Raw genomic sequence first — 25984 nt, 5'->3', positions numbered from 1 at the left:
CAATGTTTTCTCACTCCTGAAACCGTACTCGGCTCCAGACAGACACCTAACATCTGGCATGGGAGCGGGGTGTGCCTGCTAGGCACCATCAGCTGTTAACTTAATGAGAACAAAACTAAAGTGGGCACATTTCTACAACATTACTTCTATAAAGTGGAATCATTTAGAGGACAAATTAATATTATGTGAGATTATCCCCACTCCATTATAGCCGCAAACAAGGTTCATCTCAATTACCTGCACTGAGACAAAACAGTGTCTGCAAGAAACGAGTGGCGGAGGGAGTCTTCTGGGCACGCTAGCTAACATTAATATACTAATCCTAAACCATTTACTACGAGATCTCTCTAGGTGCAAACACACAACTCTCTATAGCCGCTCGAACTATTTCAGTATTAGGGAGCGATTCATTACAAATAAAACACTGTTACCCATAGCAATCCCTCAGATTATAGCAGTCATTCATCTTGACGCCAGGTTGGAAAATGAGAGCAGTACCAGGAAATGAAGCTTGTTACAAGAATAATGGCCAGTAACCAGTTATATATAGAATCCATACAAGCGGTCAGATAGGAGGAGTGCTTTCCAATTGCCTATATACGTATGTGACCTTGTACGGGCAAGGCAAGGGTTTGACATCTGGTCAATACCAAGTGCATAACAATTAGGAACTAATAAAAGAATAACTCCAACCCCCCATCTGATATCTGTGAAAACCAAACGGATGCAGAAACAATATTTGCATTATTTCCTAGTCTACGGGCAGAAAGGCGCATGAAATATTAACATGAATGAATTACAGAGGGGTGCCCATCTGCCAGGTTTTCTACAATTGTCTCATTTGATGTGACGACTATTCAGAAGGAATAATTTGTTTACCTCCCAGTGACTGAACACCAGCTGGGGGCTGGCCAGGCCACTTGTCCTCTTTCTTATTTCATCAGCAAAGCCAAAGCTTTCGGCCACGGGTAACACTGCCTTGATAATGAACATGTCTGTTCCTTCTTTCATCTCCTCCAACAAGACACGACCTTCTCTTTTAGACAGGACACCATACACACGACCTGCAAAAATGTTCCAAAGACAAAGAAAAGACTGTGAGCCAAGTGCTTTGACCTGAAACATCAGTGTGCCACATTTATAGGCAGAAGGATGCTAGTAAATAGTAAAAACTTAAAATCAAGACATTAAAACAAAATATACAGATTAGTAAAGATCATGTAACTACTAACAGTAATGCTAAAGCGTCCTAAAACTGTCCGACTACCTCTATCTTTAAGGCTTCATATTATGCTATGTCCATCAGCTGTATCTATTTAGTGCCAAGGACAGAACTGGATTCTGAGCTGGCTTTCATCATCTCAGGCAAGATATGATCCAGTCCTCTGCACTAGAAACATAAAGTTACTGAGCTGTAAAACGGTTGGTTGTGTGCAAGAAACATCGTTCACATCATGGATTACAGTGGGAATATGTGACGAATTTCGTATGATGACAACTTTGTTGAAAAAACATGGGATAATTATCTGCCAAAAATTACTGCCCCATGTAACAAACCCATGTCAGCCCACGAACAAGAAAACGCTCTTTTGTTGGCCCCTATACCCAGGGAATGTGATGGAGTGAATGGCTGCACGAAGAATTGTTTGTTCTGTTTCTGTTCTCTTTCTACAATTGGCCATGTAATGTATCTGATCAACAAGCAACAATTGACTTGTACCTAGTTGATCACAGCTTGTATCGGGCAGTTGACTAAGGGTCCAAAAGGATCATCATTCTGGTATCATGAATACGTATTAACAAAAAGGTGCATTATTCTACTTTGGAACAATCAGGCTGCAAAACGGACAATCGCACCATCAGTCGCAGGATTAACTTGCATTCTGCATATCCAGGAGAAAGGACAGCATCTCCTCTGCAGTCAGTCTCAGAACCCAGAGATGATGCACGAGATGTAAGGAGAACATTTGCAAATATTAATAAAAAACAGGCCGTCTCCACAAAGCTTTTGATCTCCAGAAGATATCCCGCTTTGGTGAGATAAGGTATCAAAAGTAAATTTATCAGGAATATGTAAGATTATTTAAAGACTTTTATGGCAATCCCAAAATTCCATGCGACTTTAAAGGGCATGTATCGCCTTTATTTCTTTTTACTGATCACAGCCAGCTCCAGAAACATAATCTTTTTTTTCTAATCTGTTTCTATTTTCTGATTGTAGCTCTTTATTATTATTATTTTTGTACACTGTTATGGGGGCTGCCATCTTGCCTAAGCTATTTTAACAGCATTTAGAGATATGCTTTACAGCAAGCCTCATGGACATACACAACAACAGACAGGACTTGTCCCATTCACATGAATGAGAAAGGCTTCTAGACATGCTAAGTGACCTTTGCATTGGTCATTCTACAGGGTGGGGGTGTTGAGTCTTGGGCAAAAGCTATTGTGTGTATCTCTGTTCTTGATATACTAGTGTCACCTGTCACTGTACTCCTAAAGTTAATAAGGAGGGCACTGCTAGGAAATGATCTGTACAAAAGCAGGGAGTTTCAGCTTAGTTTTAGGTCTAGTGGTCAGAATGAAAACTACTCGATTTTGGGATTATGAAAAAAAAACATCATTTGCTGATGACACATTCCCTTTAAGCAGCACTCATAGTCTACACACGGTGAAGGCAAACATTTTACATGATTGTGTGTTTGATATAATGTTCTCCCTACTGTACATTATAATTATTCATCATCAAGCAACCATATAAAACCACAAAGGCCACAAGCTGAATATAGGTCACAGTGACTCTTAATAAATATGTCAGTGGGAACATTATTCATTATGGTACAAACTAGGGATGGTCCGAAACTGCCGAGGTTCGGGTTCGTATGAACCCAAACTCTCGGCATCAGATTCCCGCTGTCTGGCCGCTCCGTGCAGCGGGTGGATACAGCGGGAGGACCGCCTGGAAAACTGGGATACAGCCTATGGCTATGGCTGTATCCCAGTTTTCCAGGCGGTCCTCCCACTGTATCCACCCGCTGCACGGAGCGGGCAGACAGCGGGAATCATTGCTGAGAGTTCGGGTTCATACGAACCCAAACCGAACTCGGTTCGGACCATCCCTAGTACAAACCTTGACTTGACTGATGCAGAACCTCTGTTTAAACATGCAGCTGAAGATTCTTGTCCACCACTTATAACTGATTAATAATAGTCACCTTTCCCTAAAGTATGTCTGCGGCAGCTGGGGTACAGTACTGTAACACACCGTAGCTGCTGCAGGATGTCATTTTAAAGAGGAGACATTATGTACCATTCAATCAATGGCTGGCATAGCAGAAGGTAAGTTGCCTGTGACTATGTCTTCTGTAAGAGATACGCAGTGTCTCTGTAGCACCGCTCATCTCTGAATCATTGTAAGGTCTTTGGGATGTCCGGCAGCCCTTCTAAGCAAACAACTTGTCTCAGTCCACTTAGATCTACAGAACTACCCGAGAGTAGGTGGAGTGAATGATCACTCAAAACATTAAAACCACTGATGGGTGAATAGAACAGTGAGGGGTGGGCATGTGAAAAGTCAGTTTTTGCAGCTGATGTTTTGGAAGGAAGAAAAGTGGTCTGGGGGAAGACAATGAGGGAACAGGTAATGGTTATGGGCACCCTGACTCACCTGCATGGAGCAAAGGCTGCTGGTCAGGACCAGTCTTACAGAAGAGCTGTGTGTCTACTTGCTATTGAAGTTAATGGTGGCTATGATAGAAAGGTACAGAGCTGGGGCCCTGGAAGAAGATGGCCTGGTCCTATGAACCTGGTTTCTTTTACATCATGTGAATAGCAGGGTACATGTGTGTCCCAATGCAGCACCAGGTTGAACAATGCGACCAAGCCAAGCGGGTGGGGGCAGTGTGATGCTCTGTGCAATGTTCTGCTGGGAAATCTTGGGTCCTGACATGCATGCTGATGTTACTTTGACATGTACCATCTACTTAAACGTTGTTACAAACCAGGTAGTGGTATTCCCCAATAGTAGTGGCCTCTTTCAGCAGGATAAGGTACCCTGCTGTTCAGGAATGGTTTAATGAACATGACAAAGTTCAGGGTGTTGATCTGGTATCCAAATTCAACAACTCTTAATCTGATCACCATCTGTTTGATGTACTAAAAAAATTTGTCTGATAAATGAAGGTTCTACCTCAAACCCTACAGAACGTAATGGATCGGCTGCTAATGTCTTGGTGCCAGATATCCCAGGTCACCTTCAAAGTTCTTGCGAAGTGCATACCTCAATAGGTTAGAGCTCTTTTGGTAGCAGAAAGAGCACCTAAACAATATTAGTTTTAATGTTCTAGCTGATCAGTGTATATACAGCTGTTTCGTATATCTATATATTTATCTTGGCCTTTAGAAAAGTCATTATAGAGTAATGAAGGGGAAAAAAACATGCATACACTTTTATAAGACATAACTCCAAGACTCCAAAACGCTGTGCAAGGCATGATGGCAAGAGCCTTAAGCCAGTACATATGGAGTTCATTTTAAACTGCAGAGTCACATAAGAATTCCAGACATCAATAGGTCAGAGAATTTTTCTCTGTTCTACAATGATTTATCAGATCACATGTTTACCAGTGAGCCGCTAAAGTGTATGTGCAGTGTTGTATATATGACACTTGACATTCGTGGTCAGGGATCACTGTGCTGTGCTACAATCTGCAATATACGTTCAGAAGGCAATAAATTACCCTTCTGCGCTTAGCGTATTTTATCATGCATTTTACTACTTTAAGGACTAGCTATGAGACATTAAGGACTAGGAATGAAGGACTCTACGACACGGCCATGTTTCACATATCTACTCATAAGTCAAGATGGCAGCGTAAAAGTCACTCCGAAACTAGTAGAAAACATCTGTCCTCCTTGAAGACGCTATGTACTTAACAGCATACTGGATCTGACTCTAATATAAGGATTTCTGATTTTTAGGCTAGGTTTACACACAGTAAAATAAAAGATACAACCATAATTTTGAGTGAAAACCAGGTCGTAAATAATGAGCATGTTCATTAAAAGGTAAAATGCAATTGAATTAAAGTATTTGAATATGGGCAATTCACGGTCTCTCTGGACTTAATCTGACCGTGTATCAACATAACTGCGTGAAAATCCATGGTAGCATCAATAGAAAAACCCACAGCATGCCAACAGATCAGCACTGAAATACTGCAACAAATATACACCATGAACACAGGGCCTTAGAATTATGCTGATAACCATTCCAGTCCCATCTATTATTAATGTGTTCATATTCTAGAAGGCTGTAATCAAATACAGACGGTGATGCAACTGATACAACCTCCCTACTACCGTATAACAGAAGCCACAATACAGACATGTATTTGTCTTTACTATAGAACCTCCTTGTTTTTTCCTTCAAAGGCTACCATTGCACTGTTTTTTTTGTTTGTTTTTTAAAATGTCCTTCATTTTTAACTATGCAACTTTATAAGCAACTTATTGCTGTACAGTTTGAGTAACTCCTTCACATAGCCAGCTGTCCTGCTGAATCTGACCCAGATCTAACAGCACATTGCTATTGGCTGTGTTGCACCACCCCTCAGCCTAAAGGCCCTATTACACCAACAGATCTGACAACAGATTATCTGCCAAAGATTTGAAGCCAAACCCAGGAGTGGATTTGAAAAGAGGAAAAATCCAGTCTTTCCTTTATGACCTGTTCTCTGTTTATAGTCTGTTCCTGGGTTTGGCTTCAAAGCTTTGGCAGATAATCTGTTGTCAGATCTGTTGGTGGAATAGGGCCTTAAGAGAAAGGGAGAGGCACAGGACATTATGCACAGAAGATTAAAGAAAGGAGAGGGAGGTATCACACAACTTTAGGTGTAAATAAATCTGAAATAATTTATTATAGTCTATTTTTTTTACATGACAAAAAACTGGCATGTGTAGACTCTTTATATCCACTGTAGTTTCTGCACTTTCTGATGCCTTTACCTCCTAGCTGCAAACTTCCTGCATCAGTGATTGCATTGTCTATACATGTCACAGGCACAATATTACTAATAATGGGTAGTAAAGGGGGTATTCCGTATGCAGACTCCAGGATGGCTCATGACAGCTTGCTATGTTATGATACAGTCATTGTGTGATGCAGCTGACCACTGTTGTGTCTTCTAGCTGACTACTTATGGTTACCATATGATGGTACACATCCATGGTTGTGACCAGCTTTAGCAGAGGATGACATGAGATCCCATAAACAATATAGGCATATTTTCATGATAGGATCTAAAGACACATCATTGTTTGGGGACTGGCACAATCTACTGAATGAAGAGGATCAAGAGGACGAAAACGTATTTTGTGCACTCTCTCTATATACTGATCTTCACACTGGTCAGAATAGCCGTTTGATCTAACCACCAAAAAGAAATAGTTTCTTATTGTATTCTGTGCACAAATAAATCACTTTGAAAGTTTCTAATGTATCAGCATGTGAACTGTATTGTGATTCATCACATTAAAACCTCTCTTCCACTGATCAATCACTTCTGTGTATACCAAAGAGTATCCTGTTTCTTCTCTTATTGGAAAATATTCTCTTGCTGCACTTCTCCCTGGAAAGAAGCCTTTCTTACTAGTTATTGATGGCACTTTGAAAACTTCTAAAGATCTCATGAAAAAAAAAAAAAAAAAAAAATCTTTTGAGCCCATTTTATTTTTACACATTGCTTCTGGCAATGTTATTTTATTGTGTTTAGTCAAAGCTTAGCAACTGTTCTGTGACGTGCAAACGACTAAAGTTAGGGAGATGCATGTGGTGATTGATCCGCATGGCCTGACAGAGATAAAGCTGTATCACAAGACCTGATCACTGATAGATCACCTAAAATCAATAGGCACATTGTTTTTTTTTTTTTTTTTTTTACCTCAAACCACTCGATAGGGACTGGGGGGAAGACTTCTTGTGCTGTCTTATAGTAGCCTATAGCCACTAATCACAGCTTAGCTTTCAAATATTAATGAGCTCTGGTACCATGAAAGCTTTGCTGTGGTTAGTTGCTATGGGCAAGAAAGGATATTCATTGGCTTCTGCATGAATTACACCCACAGGAAGTTTTGTAGTTCTATTATTTTTTTCAATGTGTATTGTGTCCAACTCCCAAGCTTCTTCCTCTCTCCCAAGACAATGCATCATCCTCTGCTACCTGAGTATGGCTGGATGTGGCCTCTGAGCTCTAGCCCTGCCCCTGAGTTATGTCACAGCCTCCAACCAGCCCCTAGAGCTTCAATTAGGACATCCCCCTGTCATATACACAAATACATATATAAATTTATTGGGACATTTAGAGGGTTGTATTGACAACATGCTGCGCTCTTCGTATCCTCAGGTCCATAGAGGCTTTCACCCTTCAGGCGAAACAGGAAGTGACAAAACCCTTTTTTTTCACTTCCTGTTTTGTCTGGAGGGTAAGAGCCTCTATGGACCTGAGGATACGAAGAGCGCCGCGGCTGCGGTGCGAAGACCAGCCTCTCGTCTGCAACACTGTGGTGATATGTTTGCGTTGTAAGATTCATTGTATTTTGCTATGATTTTCTAAACAAAGAAGCAATTTCTAAAAGCAATCCGTGTCCTGCTTTACACTGCTTAAGTGTTGGGATTACTGGGACTAGCGATTCAGAATAGGACGGTATTCACACTGTGTTGGTTATGGCACAGAACTGTTTTATTTAGTTTGTGATCAATGATGCCACAGAAAGAAAAGCAGCAAGGAAGGAACACAGCATGTGCTGCAACCTCAACCTCACTTTTTGTTGCAGCGAAGTTAGTTCTGCAATAGGGGCTACTTTCAGACTGTGTTAAATATTCCCATTTAAAGCACCTGACATATAGGGAATTGAGTGACGGCCTTAACCTTAGAGCAGCCATACAGATAAAGACAGCTGTTGCTCAACAGACATCTTTTCCAATAACCTCATAGCCCATGATCACTTGTCCTTGAGAGTTCATATTTTCACAATGGAGGGTGACAACTTACCTCCCCGAGAATAAAAGGATTGGGCAGTTGAAATTAAACATGTCTGATCCTTCTCTGTTGATACCATTTGTTGGGTGAGAATCAGGAGGCCACAATACACATTGGATGTTTGGCTGGCCCCAAAGAAATCGGCAGGTTTAACAGATTTATTACTATGTATGGCTAACTTTTGTTTTTAAAACCAAAAGCCCACCTGTTACTAATATCCCTTGTTTAAAAAAAAAAAAAAAAAGATTTGCAATAAAATCCCTCATTTATGATACCTGTATCATAGACGAAAGATAAAAAGTGGGTGTTTTAAAACTTAAGACTTCTATTTTTGTCAATGACATGTGCGTTTGAGGTCTGCAATACAACAAATGAACTCTTAGAAGATAGCCCAGAGCCTGCCGGATGGTGTTCTTTCAGAAGATTTAAAAGGAAGTTTGATGAGGAACATTTGTTAAATCTGCCTTGGGCCTTGAAGTTCTTAGTGTTAAAGAAAAATACATTTGGAGTCTCAAAAATTCCTCAAAATGATTTTTTTTTGCTCTTGAGTAACATCAAAACATCATCTTCTTACCCAATTAAGATTAGAGGAAGAAACTCATTTTGTTCTCACATTGATATCAAATAGCTCAATATAGTCCGAATCTCTTATTCGCTACACAAGCACCATGCATGTAGGTAACCTTATAGCTAGCACATTTATACCATAAATAAATATATTCTGGCCACAGACAGAGGCATTTAGCAATCACAGACTATTTTATTGAAGTAACTAATCTATAGGTTGATATTTAGCTATGGTTCATATCAATACAACATAGCACTCACTATTATCTAAACAATCTCACCTATAAAATATTATAAATATTAGATTTCACTTAAAAATTAGAGTGTTATCATAGTAAAGCCATGTGGTCTGTATTGTTTAAATGCACTGTATTACCTATTAGTTACGTGTTATGCATTTACCCACGAGTCCTTGTCCATTGGAAGTAAAAATAATAAATATTTTTTCTTTAAATAGAAATAAAATAGATATATGTCTACGACTTCCATTATCCAGACCTTTACTTTCATCTGTAGCACTTGTGCTGCACCAGTTCTTTGGCATGCAATACCCTGAACCATCAGATTTCTACACACTGTGCACACTGCAGAATACGCAAGGAGAGAGACTTCAAGCGGATTCCGCTATGCAGCCTCCGCTTAAAGCTCCACCTGTCCCATAGACTGAATTCTATTTGCGTCCGGCCAAAAAATTGAAATTACAATTCTTTGGCAGACAACAGAATTCACCAGAGAATAGGGTCTATGAGACGGGAGGAACTTTAAGCATAGGCAGCACGGCAGAATACGCTTGAAGTCTCTGCACATATTCCATAGTGTGCACATACCCCATAGTGTGCACATACCCTTCCATCCAACATCCTGTTTAAAGCTTGCCCTTAAAACACATCTATTCAGGCAGGCTTATAGCGATTCCTAATTGGTCTCCTCTAATATTACCATGTTCCCCCCACCCTCATTAGGCAGTGTCGTTCTATGGTCTATGTACTTTAGACATTCAGAGATTTGTTAGCCACTAGTTCACCTGTGTGTTTTATGCCATGTGTAAATACCAGTCAAACTTCGGCTGTATGTCCATAGAGCAACGCAGTGCTTAGTGTAACCCCCTTCCTGGTGGTGATCTCCCAGCTGCTTCTTTTCCTTTTGCTCAAATAGCATCTTACAACGCTAGAGGATCAGTAACCACTTGTGCCTCCACATGCCATCTATAGTAAGGTACTGTGTAAATCATTAGCCTAGCACAGTGCCAGCTTGTTCAGTCATTGTATAGTAGAGAGGAGTAAGTGTTGTGACTGGCCAGAGAAGTAAGGTAAAGGAGGAGCCTGTGTGTGTACTACTGGCAAACACACAGCTCTGGTCCCAGCCCATGAAATGGCGAGAATGAGAAATAGCTGTGTACCATGGAGGGGACTCTCGGGGACTTAGTAACAGCAGTGAGATCACTAATATCACCTTGTCACTATTGTAATGGATTCATCTAACAAAACTAAGCAGGTTGGTACAAATATTTAAAAATAACAGCTATTATTTAAATTTCTCTTATGGGTCACAAAAAGGTATTTCAGAACAACAGAGAAAGGGTTAAGATGAGTGCCCATGTAAAACATGACTAGCTGTTGTGTAAAACACTAGACAAAATTATAAATTAAGAGACAGATAATCCCCCAAATAATAAATTGATCAACAGATACAATAGATCCATAGAACTACACAGAAAAAGTAAAGAAATAGTAAACATTACCTACCCAACACTTCTGCCGTAGCCATGATCTCACAGGTATACATTGCAGCCATAAGTCTCTGGGGCTTTACTTGGAAAGCATACCGGCAAGCTTCCTTCATTGTGGCAATTAACTGCCCGGAAAATGGTCCGTAACAGTCTGTAAACTGGAAATCCCCTTTGCGTTTGCTGGATTTCTCCAGAGTCTTTGTGCTATCCTGGCTGTGTTGTAAAATGTCTTTTGCCTCGGCAGCTTCTCTAACAGAATTATCAGTAGATTTAGCAGTTGCTAAATCTAGATTTTCTTCACCCTTCAGAATAGTTTCTTCTGAATCTTGTCTTTCTAATATGACTGATTTATTCACATCGAGTCTTTCCACAATGAAGCACACCCCCATAAGCGGTTCTTCACACATTGGTCCAGCTAACGTCACAAGCTGAAAACCACTAACAATGCTGTTATCAAAACTATGATATTTACCATCTTGGGAGACTCTATCAATGCACTGCCATACAGATGGCCTTTCATAGCCTTCAATGCGATTTACCAAGATATTAGGCCCATAACGTCTTGGGCCAAAGGACCAGATTTGGTCCACCACATTTCTCCACCTTCTGCCTTGTAAGTTCTGTTCAAGTTGGCTTTTGAATTCACAAATTTTGTTGACTGTGGTCTCATTGACATGAGTGGCACTGCCCCCTTCACTGAAAGCCAGGTTGATCTGCTCCATAGTTCTGATTAAGTCACTGTTTTTCTCTAAAAGATGAGTAACCTCTTCAGGGAGTGGCATGGCCCTGACACTAAGGGTAGCCAATTTATTGGAAGTTGATACAGTCACTAGGCCATCTGGATCAATCTGGACTCCTTCAGGTAACTTACTCTGCTCTTCTTTAACTTGGTGTATGACTGCCACTTTCTGCTGTTTACCAATGTCTTCATTTACCATGTCAACTTTTGGTGGTCTGATGATGGTTTCCCTAAATGGGATTATAGGTGCTGATGCACTCACCTCAATCTTTGCAAACCTATGCATGTGGATCAAATAAAAACAGTATGAGATTAATCATGACAATCACTTGGGATGAATTACTGCACCAACTACACATTCATTTACAACAAGCAGCATAGCAATTTGTTAGGTAGTAGATGTTCGTGGCCCCTTACTGACAAAAACAATTATTCTACCCCCATTTAGTTCAATGCACAATTTCAGCAGTATCCTCATCTATTTAGGCAATGTTTCTAACATTTAAAGCATACCTGTCAAGAAATATAACTTTTGACATCTCATCAGACATTAAACAAAAATTGAAATTCATCATGTCGTCAGGCGTGTCAAAAGTTATTGATCGCACTGGGTTTCACTGCTGATATCTGCTGGGATCAGAAAACACAGCCAGAGAGAGATCTTTCGTTCCATTCACTCCCTGGCCTTACCTCCATTTTGGCTGAGTCTGTCAATGGTATTCTAGGAAACCTACAAGGACACAGCAGGCGGCCAGGGAGTGGATAGCACTGGTTCCATGATCTCTCCCCAGCTATATCAGCTGTAAGACCCAGTGGGATCAATAACTTTTTACTTATCTGACATATCTTTTGACATGTCAAAATGTATATTTCATGACAGGGACTCTTTACACATTTTCTCCTCTTAAAGTGGCCATACACAGACTATGTTCACACCAGGGCTGTGAAGTCAGATTGGGGAAATCTGAGTCAGTGCTAGTTTACGATGGAGTTGGAAAAAATGTCCCAACTCAGACTTAAGCGTTAAAAAAAATCTTTCCAAATTTTATCATTGAAATTTCATATGAATTCTATAAATCTTCCTTATTAATATATTGTATGTTCTATCAATCTAAGGACCTTATTTATTAAAACCAGAAAAACACTTTCTCATATTAATTTAGTTTCCCCAATATATCAGTAACAAAGCACTGTCGGTCACTATTTGGCGGTTTGTTTTTGAGCTGGAAGAGTCCATTGTGTGGGGGGAGATCTGTGCTGTTCTCTTCCTGGATGCTGGATGATTGTATATGAAGATATCCTGTGTAATATAGAGAGGGAGGAGGAAGAGAAGCCCTTAGTAGTGTAACAGTAACCTCTGTCCTCAATGTGGTGTTTTCTCTCTGGCAGAAGATTGTGTGTTTTTCACCAATGTGCTATGGCTGCCACAGGCTGTGTATGTGTGTGCACTATGGCAGCAGCAGGGTGTATATGTGCAAGGGTGTGTTTAAAAGAGAGACAGAAATTAAACAGGTTTTCTGGGCAACAGGGAAAATGAGGGGGTGGTGGAAACATAATAAAGAAGTCCTATTTACCTGCCCCGTGCCCCCGCAATGCAGCGTCACAGCTCCTGGAAGAAGCTGCTGAGCCAGATCTACTGTACACCAGTGTAATAAATAACTCCCCTGGTGTCTGATTGGCCATTTATGAAAGAGCTTCAGCTGGAGTCCGAGCCTGATAAAATTTCAGAAGTCGGAGTTGCGGCTTACTGACTCCACAGCCCTGGTTCACACATAGTATTTTGGGCAATATTTTTAACCCAAAACCAGAAGTACAACTGACAGAGAAAAAAACTATAATAGAAATATTGTATTTTTTGTGTGGTTTCAATCGACCCTAACCAAAATATTATGTGTAAACACAGCCTAAAAAAACATTGGCTAAACTCGAAAGTTTCTTCAGAACCAGCCTAATGTCTAAACTAAACTTATCTTCAAAGTTACACAGTGGTAGGGTATGTTTACACTGAGTAAATCAGGCGGAATTCCGAGAGTTCGGCCACGGAATCCTGCATACCTCAGTGTGCCATTGCCTGTCTATGGGAGAGCTTGCCCGCCTCTGCTCTCAGCTCAAAGAACTGACATGTCAACTCTTTGAGCAGAAAGCAGCGGCAGTGGAGGAGTGCAAGCTCTCCCATAGAAAGGCTATGACACAGTGAGGCAGGTGGCGGAATTCTGCCTGATTTACTCAGTGTGAACATACCTGTACCCTAAAAAATCTGCAAGTCAATTTGCATATATTACCATGCTTATTTTCTAAATACAGGGCTGCAGATTTTAATGTCCCCAGTATGGAAAACATATACCCTAACTGCAGTCAAAACTGCAACAAATCCTTAGCATGCCTTGGTATCCATCTTTCTTTACAAATTACCAACTTGAAATAAAAGGCAATGAAATCAAGAGAAATACTTGAATAACATTAGCATAAAAGGTACAGAGTTCTCTATCCTAGCACAAGGAAAGGACTCCTGTTATAAAGCATCAATCGGGAGATTGACTATAGGGAGTTCACTACTTGTCAGGAAGAATGTAAACTGTGGTATGTGAATAGCGGTAAAAACAAGACTGCATGCTCAGATAATAGACTGGTAATGAAATGGCTGAAATGGGAAGCACAATGCAGCTGTTACTTAACAGATGAACAGTTAATGTGATTTCTGTGTGGAGGGAAGAAAACATTAAAAGGACGCAAAATTATGTCTAAGTATAGAAGTCAGGCTACAGAAGAGAATGGACACCTGTGGGGAAGGTGGTAAGGAACACAGTTCCCTCATAACAAGCTGCAGCCAAATGTCTCCAGTAGACTTGAGAGCGGTATTATTATTCTTGAAAAGTGGCAGCCAAGGAAGTATTAAGAAGCCATTACATCATCACTGTATGGCTGCAAGTATGTGTGCCCCAGCCTTCCCCTCCTGAAGACTAGAGGCTGTATATGTAACATGTAATAAAAGCATGCACACATTTATATCTGTTTGAGCTGCCGATCAGCTGCACGACCCTCTTTACTGTGTTGTGTGCTCACCGTCCTGATCTAGCCTCAGTCTAATACTGCACCAGGTCTCCGTCCTTGGACCCGTTCAGAGCAAAAGTCATAGCCAGGTCATAGCCACGGCTGAAACTCATGATTGCAGCAGGCCTCAGGACTGTGACCCGGTGTGATGTCAACTTTTGACATGTCTGGGCAACAAGTAAAAAAGTTTATATAAATGACAGTAATATTTTAATAGCTGTAATAAATTAGTTCTATACTTAAAAAAAAATAGAAAATCATTGTAGTAGCACAGCAGAAAGGGAAAAAGTCTTACACTTAAAGACTGTTCTATTTATTGATATACATAACAAGATCAGTGGTCTTTAATTCTGGCCAATAAAAGTCATAATGGCAAGAAATCCTACTAAAGTCAGTAACTCAAACTGGCCTATAGTAAACAAAAAGCCCAATGTGTCAGACAGGATAGCACAGTCCCCTTCATGGTACGTTCTGCAAAGAGCTTTCAGCCACCCTACATCTAGTAACAACTTGGAGTGAGACATATGGTGATCTGGTACTTGGAGAGGGAGCTGGATGCCGGCTGTTCTGTCACAAGAGGCAATCATTACTCAGTCTCATAACAGGTTTCTACGTGCGATCTAGCGACAATACACCAAGATGAATCATCTCTGCTGTACGTTGGCAAATTAATATTGTTACAAGGTTTCATTGTGCTAATGTCCGTGCTAAATACACAGACATATGTCAGATGTGCTATCTACAACATCTGTGCTATTTATGACCTCTTCTAGAGTTTTACTCTAATATTAGGACGTCAAGATGTGTCTATTAAGATTCTGTACATTGTCAAGAAATGACATTTTATTTACATATGTACCAGAACTTGCTAATATACTTTAAAGGACAACAGTCATCAATTACCTGCTGAATAAAGAACTACTCTGGGCATTTACATTTTTTTGCATTGAACTCCATGCGCATTTAAATCTACAGAAAAAGTTAAAGTGAATCTGTCAGCTGTAATTCACGTTGCAAGCTGCTGACAATGTTAAATAGCTGTAAGTACAAGGAGACGTAAGGTACCTTTCATATATTCATCTGTGCTTCTATAACATAGAAAATGCTTTTATTCTCCAGAGTAAAGTGTCAAGGAGGCTTTCCCAAGCCCCTGAAATGTTGCATGATGCGAGATCTACTCAGTCCCTTCCCATTCCTACTTGATTGACAGTCAGCTGGAAGGTGATTAACAAGCAAGGTCAGAGATCGGAGGGGGAGTAAGGAGGCATTACAGCTCTCAGCACTTGAGATACTTGGTAAACCCTCCTTGTCGCTTTGCAATTTCTATAATATGGAAGCACAGTTGAATATATGAAAGGTACAATGTATCTCCTTAAAAGGGTAGTGCAGTGTTTAACATTTATTCACTAAATAACACACATTACAAAGTTATACAACTTTGTAATGTCTGTTATTTAAGTGAATGGCCCCCTTCCCCGTGTTCTCCCCACCCCGGAAGTGTGGTGCAGTATACTCAATTGCTGTCAACCCCGGCCACCATCTTGGGTCAACGACATCATCTTCGGGAGGACGGCCGGACGGCTCCTGCCGTTCCTGCTCTTCCGCGTCATCGGCTGCTCAGCCACGATTGGCTGAGCATAGTTATGGGGGAAGGGGGCCATTCACTTAAATAACACAGATTACAAAGTTGTATAACTTTGTAATGTGTGTTATTTAGTGAATAAATGTTAAACGCCGCACTACCACTTTAATCTAACAGCTATCTGTCAGCAGCATGGAATTGCAGCAGACAGATTCCCTTTAGGATGTGGGGCACTCAAAGAGCAGCCTCAGTTTAAAGCTGCTTTAGCTGTCCTTGCATTTAAAGATCATGGAAGGAGACTGTGGGCACAAATATCACGGTAATTTTTACTGAAAAACTTATTTCAGTTAAAGGGGGTGTCAAAATCACTTTACTGAAAGAGTAGTAGATGCTTGGAACAAACTTCCAGCAGATGTGGCAGGCAAATCTACAATAACAGAAGTTAAACATGCCCGGGATAAACATATATCTATCCTAAGATAACAAGAAGGGAAATACTAAAAGTGCAGACTAGATGGATCAAGTGTTCTTTTTCTGCTGACAATCTTCTATGTTTCTTTAAAAAAGAATTAAAGAAGCATTCCCACCAAAAATTATATTGATATTTTGTCACTTCTCTGGTATACAATGTAGGGTAGATAGTAGGTACTTTACCCTTAATGGTGCCTTTGTGAGCCAATTATAAGCTCAGTTACAGTCCTGACCTGGATCATGTGATCAGTAAACAAAATCACTTTCTCTATTCACTCCAATGAGAAGCAAATCGGTGCTCAATCAAGTGAATAGAAAGGGTGCAAACACAGACACTGCAAGTTTCAGTGAGTTAGGAGTGCCGGTCACATGATCCAGGCCAGAACTGGATCAGAGCCAATAACTTACATTGTACACCCCAATGATAATGGTCCACACAATTTCATTTGAATGGCTTTTCAAGCATGGCATTTAGCCAGGGGGGCAGCATTTGGTTATACATTTCTATTAGAATGGTGGCTGCAGGGGGATATGTACCATTACATGGAGGCCACTATGCAATGCATAGTCTTCTGCTAACATACAAAACTAGAGCTCAGATATTGGGGTTCCACTATGAATCTCCACACTTGAATTTCTATTTTTGCATAGTGCCCTAGCATCCTAAAAAATAAAGTTTCTAAAAAAAAAAAAAAGACATTATGCTATGCCTGCCTTGTCTACTTAAATTCTCCCAGCGCAGGAAATGCCATCTGCACGCCTATGATAGCATTAGCTATGCATATAAATAAATATACACTTTCATTACAGCTACATTGCTTTTTAATTGAAAAACCCATAGCGCACAGAGCATATAGCTATAAATGAAGCGATCGCGTTTAGTGACAAGTAATGAGAGGTAGTCTGCCAAAAAGTGATCAGGATGGATGCAAGGCCAGCGAGGAGGCAGCCCTCGCCAGCAGCAGATCATTTTATAGCCATTAATAAATGTACTTAGGGTCCAGGGGAGGGTGAAAGATTTTTGGATGAGAACCTCTAGCAAAGTAAAGAGGCATAAATCAGTGTGCGGGCAAGGCCGCCTACAGTATGTTTACAGGAAAATATAGATCGTTTTCTCAACCTTTCTCTTAAGTCATCCAAGCAGAGCTGCAAATGAACTTCCCCTGCTGTAATAAGGACGTGTTCTCCTGTCTCCTGAATCAACACTTCAACGCAGGGATCTGCCTGATTTAAGAGCTTCATTCCTTTCACCAGTTGTGGCATTTCACCTGCAAGAAGAAATATATGTGCAAGTAAATAAGGATCTGTAATCAGAATATGCATTGGAAAAACAGGAAAGTTTACAGCACAGTGACATCTCCAAAAACATTGCCCAGTCTAAATCTCCATAAGCAGAGGCACTGCACAAATACTTTACTGGTTTTCTGGGCTGATTTTGAGTTATTCTGTCATGTTCAGCATTCATATTCCTAGCTGTTTCTGTATTCTGCTGGCTGGTTTAGCTCCAGCCTGCTGTCAGACAGATGACCTAAGAGCTGAGCGCTTACCGCACCGCTGCCATCTGAGCTCCTGCCACGCGCCCATCTCTGGTAACAAGCACATTTGTGACTTTATATTTAGACATGGATAAAGAATAAAAAATCAGAAAAAGGGAGCAAAAGAAAAGTACTCAAAAATTCTCAAACATTTTATACATTTTTTTTCCCCTTTAATACCTTAAAGCGACTCTGTCCACCCCAAACCACTTGTCCCTTCGGATAGCTGCTTTTAATCCAAGATCTGTCCTGGGGTCCGTTTGGCAGGTGATGCAGTTATTGTCATAACAACAACTTTTAATCCGGCAGCGCTGTGTCTAACGGCCGGGGCTTACATTTGTATATGCATTAGGTTGGCACCACCTCTATGTCCTTCCTCTCCACCCTCCTCATTATTAGGAATGATCCAGGAACATTTACTGCTGTTTGAGCTTTGCACAGGTGTATTAACGATCCAGCCCATGTGTCGGGCTGCCACAGGTGGGCAATATGAAGCAATCTGCCTGGAATATTCCTAATGAGGAGGAGGGTGGGGAGGAAGGACAGAGAGGTTGTGCCAGCCTAATGCATATACAAATGTAAGCCCCGGCCGTTAGACACAGCGCTGCAGGATTAAAAGTTGTTTTTATGACAATAACTGCATCCCCGGCCGAACGGACCCCAGGACAGATCTTGGATTAAAAGCAGCTATCTGAAGGTACAAGTGGTTTGGGGGGGTCAGATTGTAAGTACAGAGTCGCTTTAATGATGTTAATTTTCTACTTAAAAGCTATATTTTCATTAACAATGCATGACCTATACTTTCATTAAGGAATCTGTGGAAAATGAGAGCTACAATGTGATTTTTTTTTTCCTTAGGGCTAGTTTACATGAACCTAGGATAAAATAAAAATGTGACACTGATCAATGGCATTCTTATCTTATAATTCAGGTCATCATGTTTCAAATTTCCTACTATTCTACTAAATAAATGTTAAAGGGTGGATCCGCCTGCTAGGAACCTTTCATTCTCAGCCTTATAACTGTGACAAAGAGGAGTTTGGATTGAGCTGTGGTCAAGTATGCACAGTGCTGCGCTAGTCAAGTCTATGGCACTGACTGCAACTATTTAGTGGAATGCTGATAGATATTTTGGCTTGAATATCTCTTAAAATAGACTCATAAGATGCCCATGAGTAGTGAAACACTAAAATGTTGAAAGCTTTTGCCAGGATATGCCACCACTTTATGATCAGGGGAGCTCTGATCTCAGGGATCTCCACCAATTATAAGAATGAAAGTGACTCAGCTGCAGCCTAGTATGACATCTCCTATTTTCACTTGTGCAGTGGCCCTCAGGCACCTGGCTGGGGAGGGAACACAATGATATCTCCAAGTGAATGGGGTGGGTTATAATTCCTTGTACAGGCAGGTGCCCAGAAAAGGAGGTGAAGCGCTACACCAGTAATATGTCCCCTTCATTCTTATGACCGTGGAGGTGCCAGAAGTCAGACTTACACTGATCATAAACTAATAATATATCCAAAGCATATTTTATTTGCTTGATACTTACGGTGGAAAAATATTTTCTCTATATCTCTTTATTAAACATGTTGCTTACTTTTGCTTCCATAGACTCTAAAGCATGCTGCATTTTCTCTCTATACTTAGACTACATGATTCTATCTAGCTGACAGCCTTGGTGTATGTGCTCTCCCCTCTCTTTCCAGCCTGTTAAGCCTCCCTCCAGGGTTTCTCTCCACACTCTTTGCTTTCTGAGCTGTTGTGCTACACTTCCCCGCTGTTATCTCTAACACTGAGAGAGCAGGAAGTCTGTGAGCCTTGGACAGAGTTATCTTAGTAGCAGCTAAATGATAGGAAATTGTTAATGAAGACAATTAAAAAAAATAGCTTTAACTGCACCATAAAATCAGTATAAAGGTATTAATAGCTTTGACATGGTGAATATGGCAGATAAAATTAAGGTAGGAGCAAAAGGTTGGTGAGACATGTAACACTGACATCTTACTTAGACACTCCTTATATAAGAGGGTGCAGAGACTTTTCTAGCAAGCAGCTTTCCCGGAGAGAAAATTGGTGGGAGGAAATATGTTTAAGGGGAACTATCAGCAAGTTTAACCTACTGATAGCTCCCTATTGTGCATGGGGCGCTGAGGATGAAGGTATGTCTCCTACCTTCTTCCCTGGTACAGTTCCTGTGCTGTTCGTAGTGTAAATAATAAAAATTGTGGAACTCCTTTAAAGTTTCTGTAATTTGTTTACAAAGAGTAAATACTGCTGAGGTGTACAATTCTATCACATTATATTACACGTAAGAAACAATACACAGCAGAGCTGCCCATATCGGGACTGTTTTGGTCTAGGTCAGAACTGCTGATATTCTGCTCTGAAGTACAGATACTTCCGTTTTTAATTTACACTAATGTGTGCACATAATGTCTCACATAAAAGCCGTTATAAATAAATAGCAGAGAGAAAGCCAACAAGCAACTGGAAGTGGATCAAGCTGGCGCGGACGTGACTGTGGTGAATAGTACTTAGCAGGTATTAAGTAGCCCCGTTTTATATATTCACCACAGAAGCCAACGGCTTTGTTTTGTGAAGGGGAACTGAAGTCAGAGTGGATTAAGAGAGCCACTTAAGGAAACTGCAAACCCTACGATAAAAACACCACCGGAGAGAACGTACTGCTGGAAGGAGATGGATGGTCCGCATTAAACCCACGCACAAAATGGATGGCTGCACGTGTGTTGTAAGAGCAGGGATTACAACGGCAGACGGATTGCTTTTTTTTTTTATCTGAGCTGACCTCATTGTAAACAATTTTTAAATAATCATTGATATCATTAAAGCTAAGATTTCCTTGTCTAGGTTTTTGCTTGTTAATGTGCCTTACTTTTCAGGCTCTACATCCATTGTTAGCAAGAGTAATAAATGCCTGCATATACTTGTCCACAGTCAAAGAGACCGACAGTGACAAACTTCCCTGACCACTTCCCTAATGATGACATAGTGTATACATAAAGTGTTGTGCCTGATCTGAGAGGACTGTGGGCCAAGGATGCCATTGTGTTCAATGGAGAGAGCTGTGGTCCAAGCTGAGCCAAAGTCAATGGATCGGGGAGAACTATATTGGAAAACTGCTATAGCAGGAAGATGTTGGCACCAACAAATGGAACTGGTAGTTGTATAAAACATTTGTGGAATTTGGATTGTACTGTTGTGGGCAGAATGAAACCTAAATGAGTCTCAGGAAAGGAGACTTAAAGGAGAAGTCTGGCGAAAATTTTATACACAAATCCCCAATATACACTTATTACGGGGAATGCTTATAAAGTGCTTTTTTCCCTGCACTTACTACTGCAGCAAGGCTTCACTTCCTGGATAAAATGGTGATGTCACGACCCGACTGCCAGAGCCGTGCGGGCTGTGGCTGCTGGAGAGGACAATGGCAGAGGGATACCGAACACTGGTGGGACACTGAGCATCCCTCTGCCATTATCCTCAGCCACGGCCCACACAGCTCTGGGAATCGGGGTGTGACATCACTATTTTATCCAGGAAATGAAGCCTTGATGCAGTAGAAAGTGCAGGGAAAAAAACACTTTATAAGCATTTCCTGTAATAAGCATTTATCGGTAATTTGTATAACTTGGGGGGGGGGCAATACAATACTTTAATAAAAAATTTAGCCAGACTTCTTCTTTAAATGCCCCATACATCTTAGACTTATGCTGGCCGAACCTGCTACTTGAGGCAGACTCAGGACTCTTTGTTCAGAGAAAGATAAGTTGCAGCCAAAGCACTCTTGCTGCGGCTTACCCCTTGCCTTCCCATAGAGAATACAGGAAGCTCAGCTGTGCCGAACGTTCTTGTGTATGAGGAGGACAGGCTGGAGATATAACTGACGCCTTACATCCTGCCCCCTACAATACAATGTATTGTATACTTTTATTTATGCGTCAATGTCACAGCCCATCCTTATAAAATAACAACTATAACACAAGTTAAAGTTACTTTGGACTTAGATGCGCTGTTTAAGAAACACAACAAGGTTTAGCTTGGCATCTCAAAAAATTGGAGGGTTCAGTACCATGTAGTGCAGGAAAGGTGTGCATCTTTTCTGATGATGATCAGTAAATGTCCCAGTTATAGCACTGATCAGAATAACTTTTGGCTTCTGCCGTTATTGCTGAAATTGGATCATTTAACAATTTAGTAACCTGAATCATCAATTCATCATCATCAATTTGTCAAATTTAGTGTCAGAAACAATACTGCTATCCTCCAAGACGCTCCCCTCTTATCTACATAGATTCCCTACTTTGCTGTGGTTGCTTTGATCATATCTCCTCAGAACCTCTCCTTGCATTCCTGAGCTGAGGGTTAAAGCCATTCGGCATCTGGAGCTTTTGGGATAACTCGGTGCCTGTGATCCCAATCACCAGTTTATAACTTCCGCGCTCTGCCTTTTAAAGCCAAAATGAGTTTTCTGCCAGTTCATATAGCTGCCTGATAAAAGCATCCACACACTTACTAGCATTCTCATCCCTCTGAAGAAATCACAGCTCATCACATATCATACTACCTGCAGGGATAGAACGGCCAGATGTCTGCACTATGGCATAATTTATATCATTTAGTGCTCAGCCACCAAAAACAAAGAGAAGCCCAGTTTATCCACAATTTTGGAAAGCATCATGGGAAAACCTGCAGATTGTTTAGAATGATGACAAGTATATACTTAGGGATTAATTTTACTTCCCACACTAAAACATCAGTGTATACATGTGTATTTTGTAATTCTATTATCATATCCATATGCATTGTCATGAAATAACATGTACTCTTCATTTAGGATCTTGTTCTGGGTAAAAACATTCTACAGTCTAATCATATAATAATAATAATAATAATAATAATAATAATAATAATAATGCTTTTATTTGTATAGGGCTCACAATATAAATTCACATCTTTGTATGTTTTGGTGTGGAATATATTAAAGTGGCTCTGTTGTCTGATATGTATTACGGGCACTGCTGTAGTAGTAGTAGTACCTATTCTCTTAGAACTGCTATGTGCTTATTTTAGGTGATCCTCCCGTTATGTTTGACATGAACAACTGTGTGGACACTGCAGGGTGGAATATCCACAAGTTGCCCGATGCAGACACAATCTGGCATTTTGAAAGACAACCTGGAATCCTTCGCCTTTCTTTATACTTTTATATTATTATACTGGGTTCCCATATGGTAACCGCAAAAAAGCCAAAGTGTGACCGCGATTGTCAGAAACAGCACTGATCTACAACTTAGTGTGGTTGCAAACTGAACTCAGTTCAAGCATTTTAACACCACATATGAGCAGCATCTCAAGACATTTTATGCCGAACCGTGCCTGCGATGTGGGAAGCCATGCTTCAGAGGAAACAATAGCGAGAGCAATATGCTGCAAAGCCCAGCATCCTCATCTTATGACGGATACAGTGTACCTTATAGAACACTTACTAAAGGGTGGCCAGATTGGAGACAATATTTTTTTACAATTAGAGTTCTGAATATACCCTTTATTTATATAGTGGTCAATTCATAGAACCTTCACAATAACTTTATATACTGGTGCTACACAAAAACTAAGATCCGTGCATGGTTAAAAGATCGCTTGTCTCTGAAATGGCTTGCTACCAAAGAATATAGCCTTACTCCATTAACAACATCAGAACATCACTGAACAAGTAGATGTCTTTGTATAAAAGTACATTTGGGAAGCCAAATGAACACTCTGGCGTAGTAGATTATAGAGGTCACACGTTGCACAGAGTAGGATTATAACTGATGATTCACTGCTAAAAGTGCTATCTCCACATCATTTTTTCCCTTTTTTCACCTTCCTCATGACAATTTATTTGACTGCATGACAGATACTGCCAATGAATTATAGGGATTCACAGAAAAGCAAACACTAAATGCTGGCTAAGAGAAATGATCTGTTATTGCCCAGGAAACTCAGATGCATCCAAAGATGCTAATACATGTTTTAACCAAGAGACAACTTTCTGCATAGCAATAAGAGATGCACATAAGCTGCCCATTTCCTTCCTGCCGCCATGGCAAATTAAGCATGCTTGGCACAATGAGGGCAACCAAGGTAATACAAGGGATGGGCAGATTGCACTACCAAGACATATATTATTGGGGTCCACAGCGTTTAAGGGGGAGACCCAAAGATGTGATAAGAGGACTTCCAGCGGATTGTGGTAAGTGAGAGTAGGCTTTTTATTATTTTCTCTGACACCCCAGTAATATTTTTTGAGAAAATATGAATGTCTAGAGCACCGCTTAGACTCTACCTGTTGTTATGTTCCCATAGGGTCGGGGGATGCTGAGAATTAAGTCCGGGCAGACCTCTTTTTTTTCACAGGTGCCAGGGAGGGGGAGGATAAAAGAAATATCATGCTCTCACCTCCCCAGCAACAGACCTGGTGGCCACATACTGCAGATCTGGTCCCCAACCACTTCCTTGTCTAAGTGAGGCCTGGGCTGTAACTTGTCAGGTCTGCTCAGCCAGTCCGCGGCCGAGGTGGGACCTGCCCGGACTTTTCCTTTGAGGCAATTTCCTAACCTTCAACCTTAGCGTTGTTTTCGGTAGAATCAATTTGTAAATTGGGTGGTTTGGGGACGGGACTACTGCCCTTACGGATCAATTCCCTCCCCCTTATGAATATTCATCCAGAGTGACGTCACTGCAGAGCACCAGGGGGAATAATAGAGGAATGACACAATGTATAATTGTAAGAATAGATAATCTGGCACTATTATTTTATAGGGAATGTAAGTATTTACTTCAATGGACATTTCAGGTGAGATGGCAACCTACCACTGCATTATATTGTAGAAAAACTATTTACATAAAGCATGGACTGTAGTATGCCAAGCAGGACACGCAAAACAATAAATCCTCTCATAAATATTTCCTAGTCATGTAAACAAAGGGAAGAATTTATCATTAAAGATAGGTACATTTTCCACCTGGTCAGGAGGAGACCAATATTGTGCAATTATTTTCCACAAAATTAAATTAGATCAATAGAGCTGCACAGGCTAAAAAACTGCTTTAGGTTTAGTTAGATTGCATAATAAACAAGTTGCAAGCGCAATATTTTACGCATGTGAATTTTATGTGGAACAGTAAAAACTAGTGCAGACTATTAGTGATAAAAGTGCAGACCCAATGATGAATTCCCACCATAATATTCTCTTTTGTTGGACATTGCTCTCATACTCACTTGGATGTGTTGGTTCAACAGCTACGCGCACAATTGGGGTTGCTTCAAAGTTAAGTGGAATAAACGGTGGACAGGCTGGTGATGTGGACAGTGTAGCAGACTTAAGGACAAAGTCTTCCAAACCGCTTATACCTAAGTGCAAGAACAGAAGTAAAAATTAAATATACAGTAAACTTTTGTTATGGTAAAAATCTTTAATAAAAATTATCTGAGTAAATACAGTAAAAGAAATGGAGTGTACTTTTCTGCTAATCTAACTAAGAGTCCAAAATTTGGACTAACAAGGAATTGCTGGATGATGTAATGTCTTCTGTATATTGATAACAGAGCTGTTACCCATACTAATCAATCTGTTTCCATTTTTCAAAATAAGGTTTTAAATTCAAGCGTCATCTTTAAAGTAATTTCTACCTAAAAATACAATGTCCAGACCATAAATAAATAATGGCACTAAAATTCAAAAATACAATACCACACTTTAAGGGGAGTCCCCATCTGAAGAAGTGTATCCCTTATAACAACTCTGGGCCCCCAATCCAGTAAATGGGGGCAAAATTTCCTAAGGGTCAGTAGGACACACCACACATGCACCACCAGTGCTCCAATTATTCTTTAGCTAGAAAATAAAAGGGCAAAAGAAGTCACAGGCGCCTCGTGTGATACCAGAGGCAAATGTAGAGGACACAGGAGCAATATTATGTTCACCTTGAAGCCACTTGGGCTAGTATCATATCACCCTAATTGGGGTATAGACCCAGGACAGGGTCTCTCACTGGAAAGTTGGATTTACAGGACTGCAAAAGCTGGTGGTACCTCTGAAAACGGGGTACTCCCGAAAGGGGCCCGTGTAAGAACAAAATTGAAAATAAAATGCAAAAAGAACTACACCGAGGATGGTGCAGTTACCAGCGCTGTCACTGAAAAAAAAATCCAATTTATCAGACGGATAGGAATATAAAGGTGCTTGTTTATTCAGTTGCACA

General features: G+C 40.6%; 1 protein-coding gene across 1 annotated transcript in view; it reads right to left on the bottom strand.

Moving 5' to 3' along the window:
- Positions 1-25984, bottom strand: part of EFL1 (elongation factor like GTPase 1) — a 191331-nt gene that overhangs the window by 17032 nt on the left and 148315 nt on the right. The window contains exons 16-19 of the mRNA XM_069983709.1: positions 25002-25133; positions 17299-17446; positions 10352-11352; positions 880-1064 (exon numbers count right to left, since the gene is read on the bottom strand). Of these exons, the coding sequence (XP_069839810.1) occupies positions 880-1064; positions 10352-11352; positions 17299-17446; positions 25002-25133 (1466 nt within the window). The remainder of the gene's footprint in view (positions 1-879; positions 1065-10351; positions 11353-17298; positions 17447-25001; positions 25134-25984) is intronic.

Source organism: Dendropsophus ebraccatus, chromosome 1 (genome assembly GCF_027789765.1).
Source record: "Dendropsophus ebraccatus isolate aDenEbr1 chromosome 1, aDenEbr1.pat, whole genome shotgun sequence".
Classification (NCBI taxonomy): domain Eukaryota; kingdom Metazoa; phylum Chordata; class Amphibia; order Anura; family Hylidae; genus Dendropsophus; species Dendropsophus ebraccatus.
The sequence above is the reverse complement of the archived record's forward strand: the minus strand, read 5'-3'. Positions and strand labels throughout refer to the sequence as shown.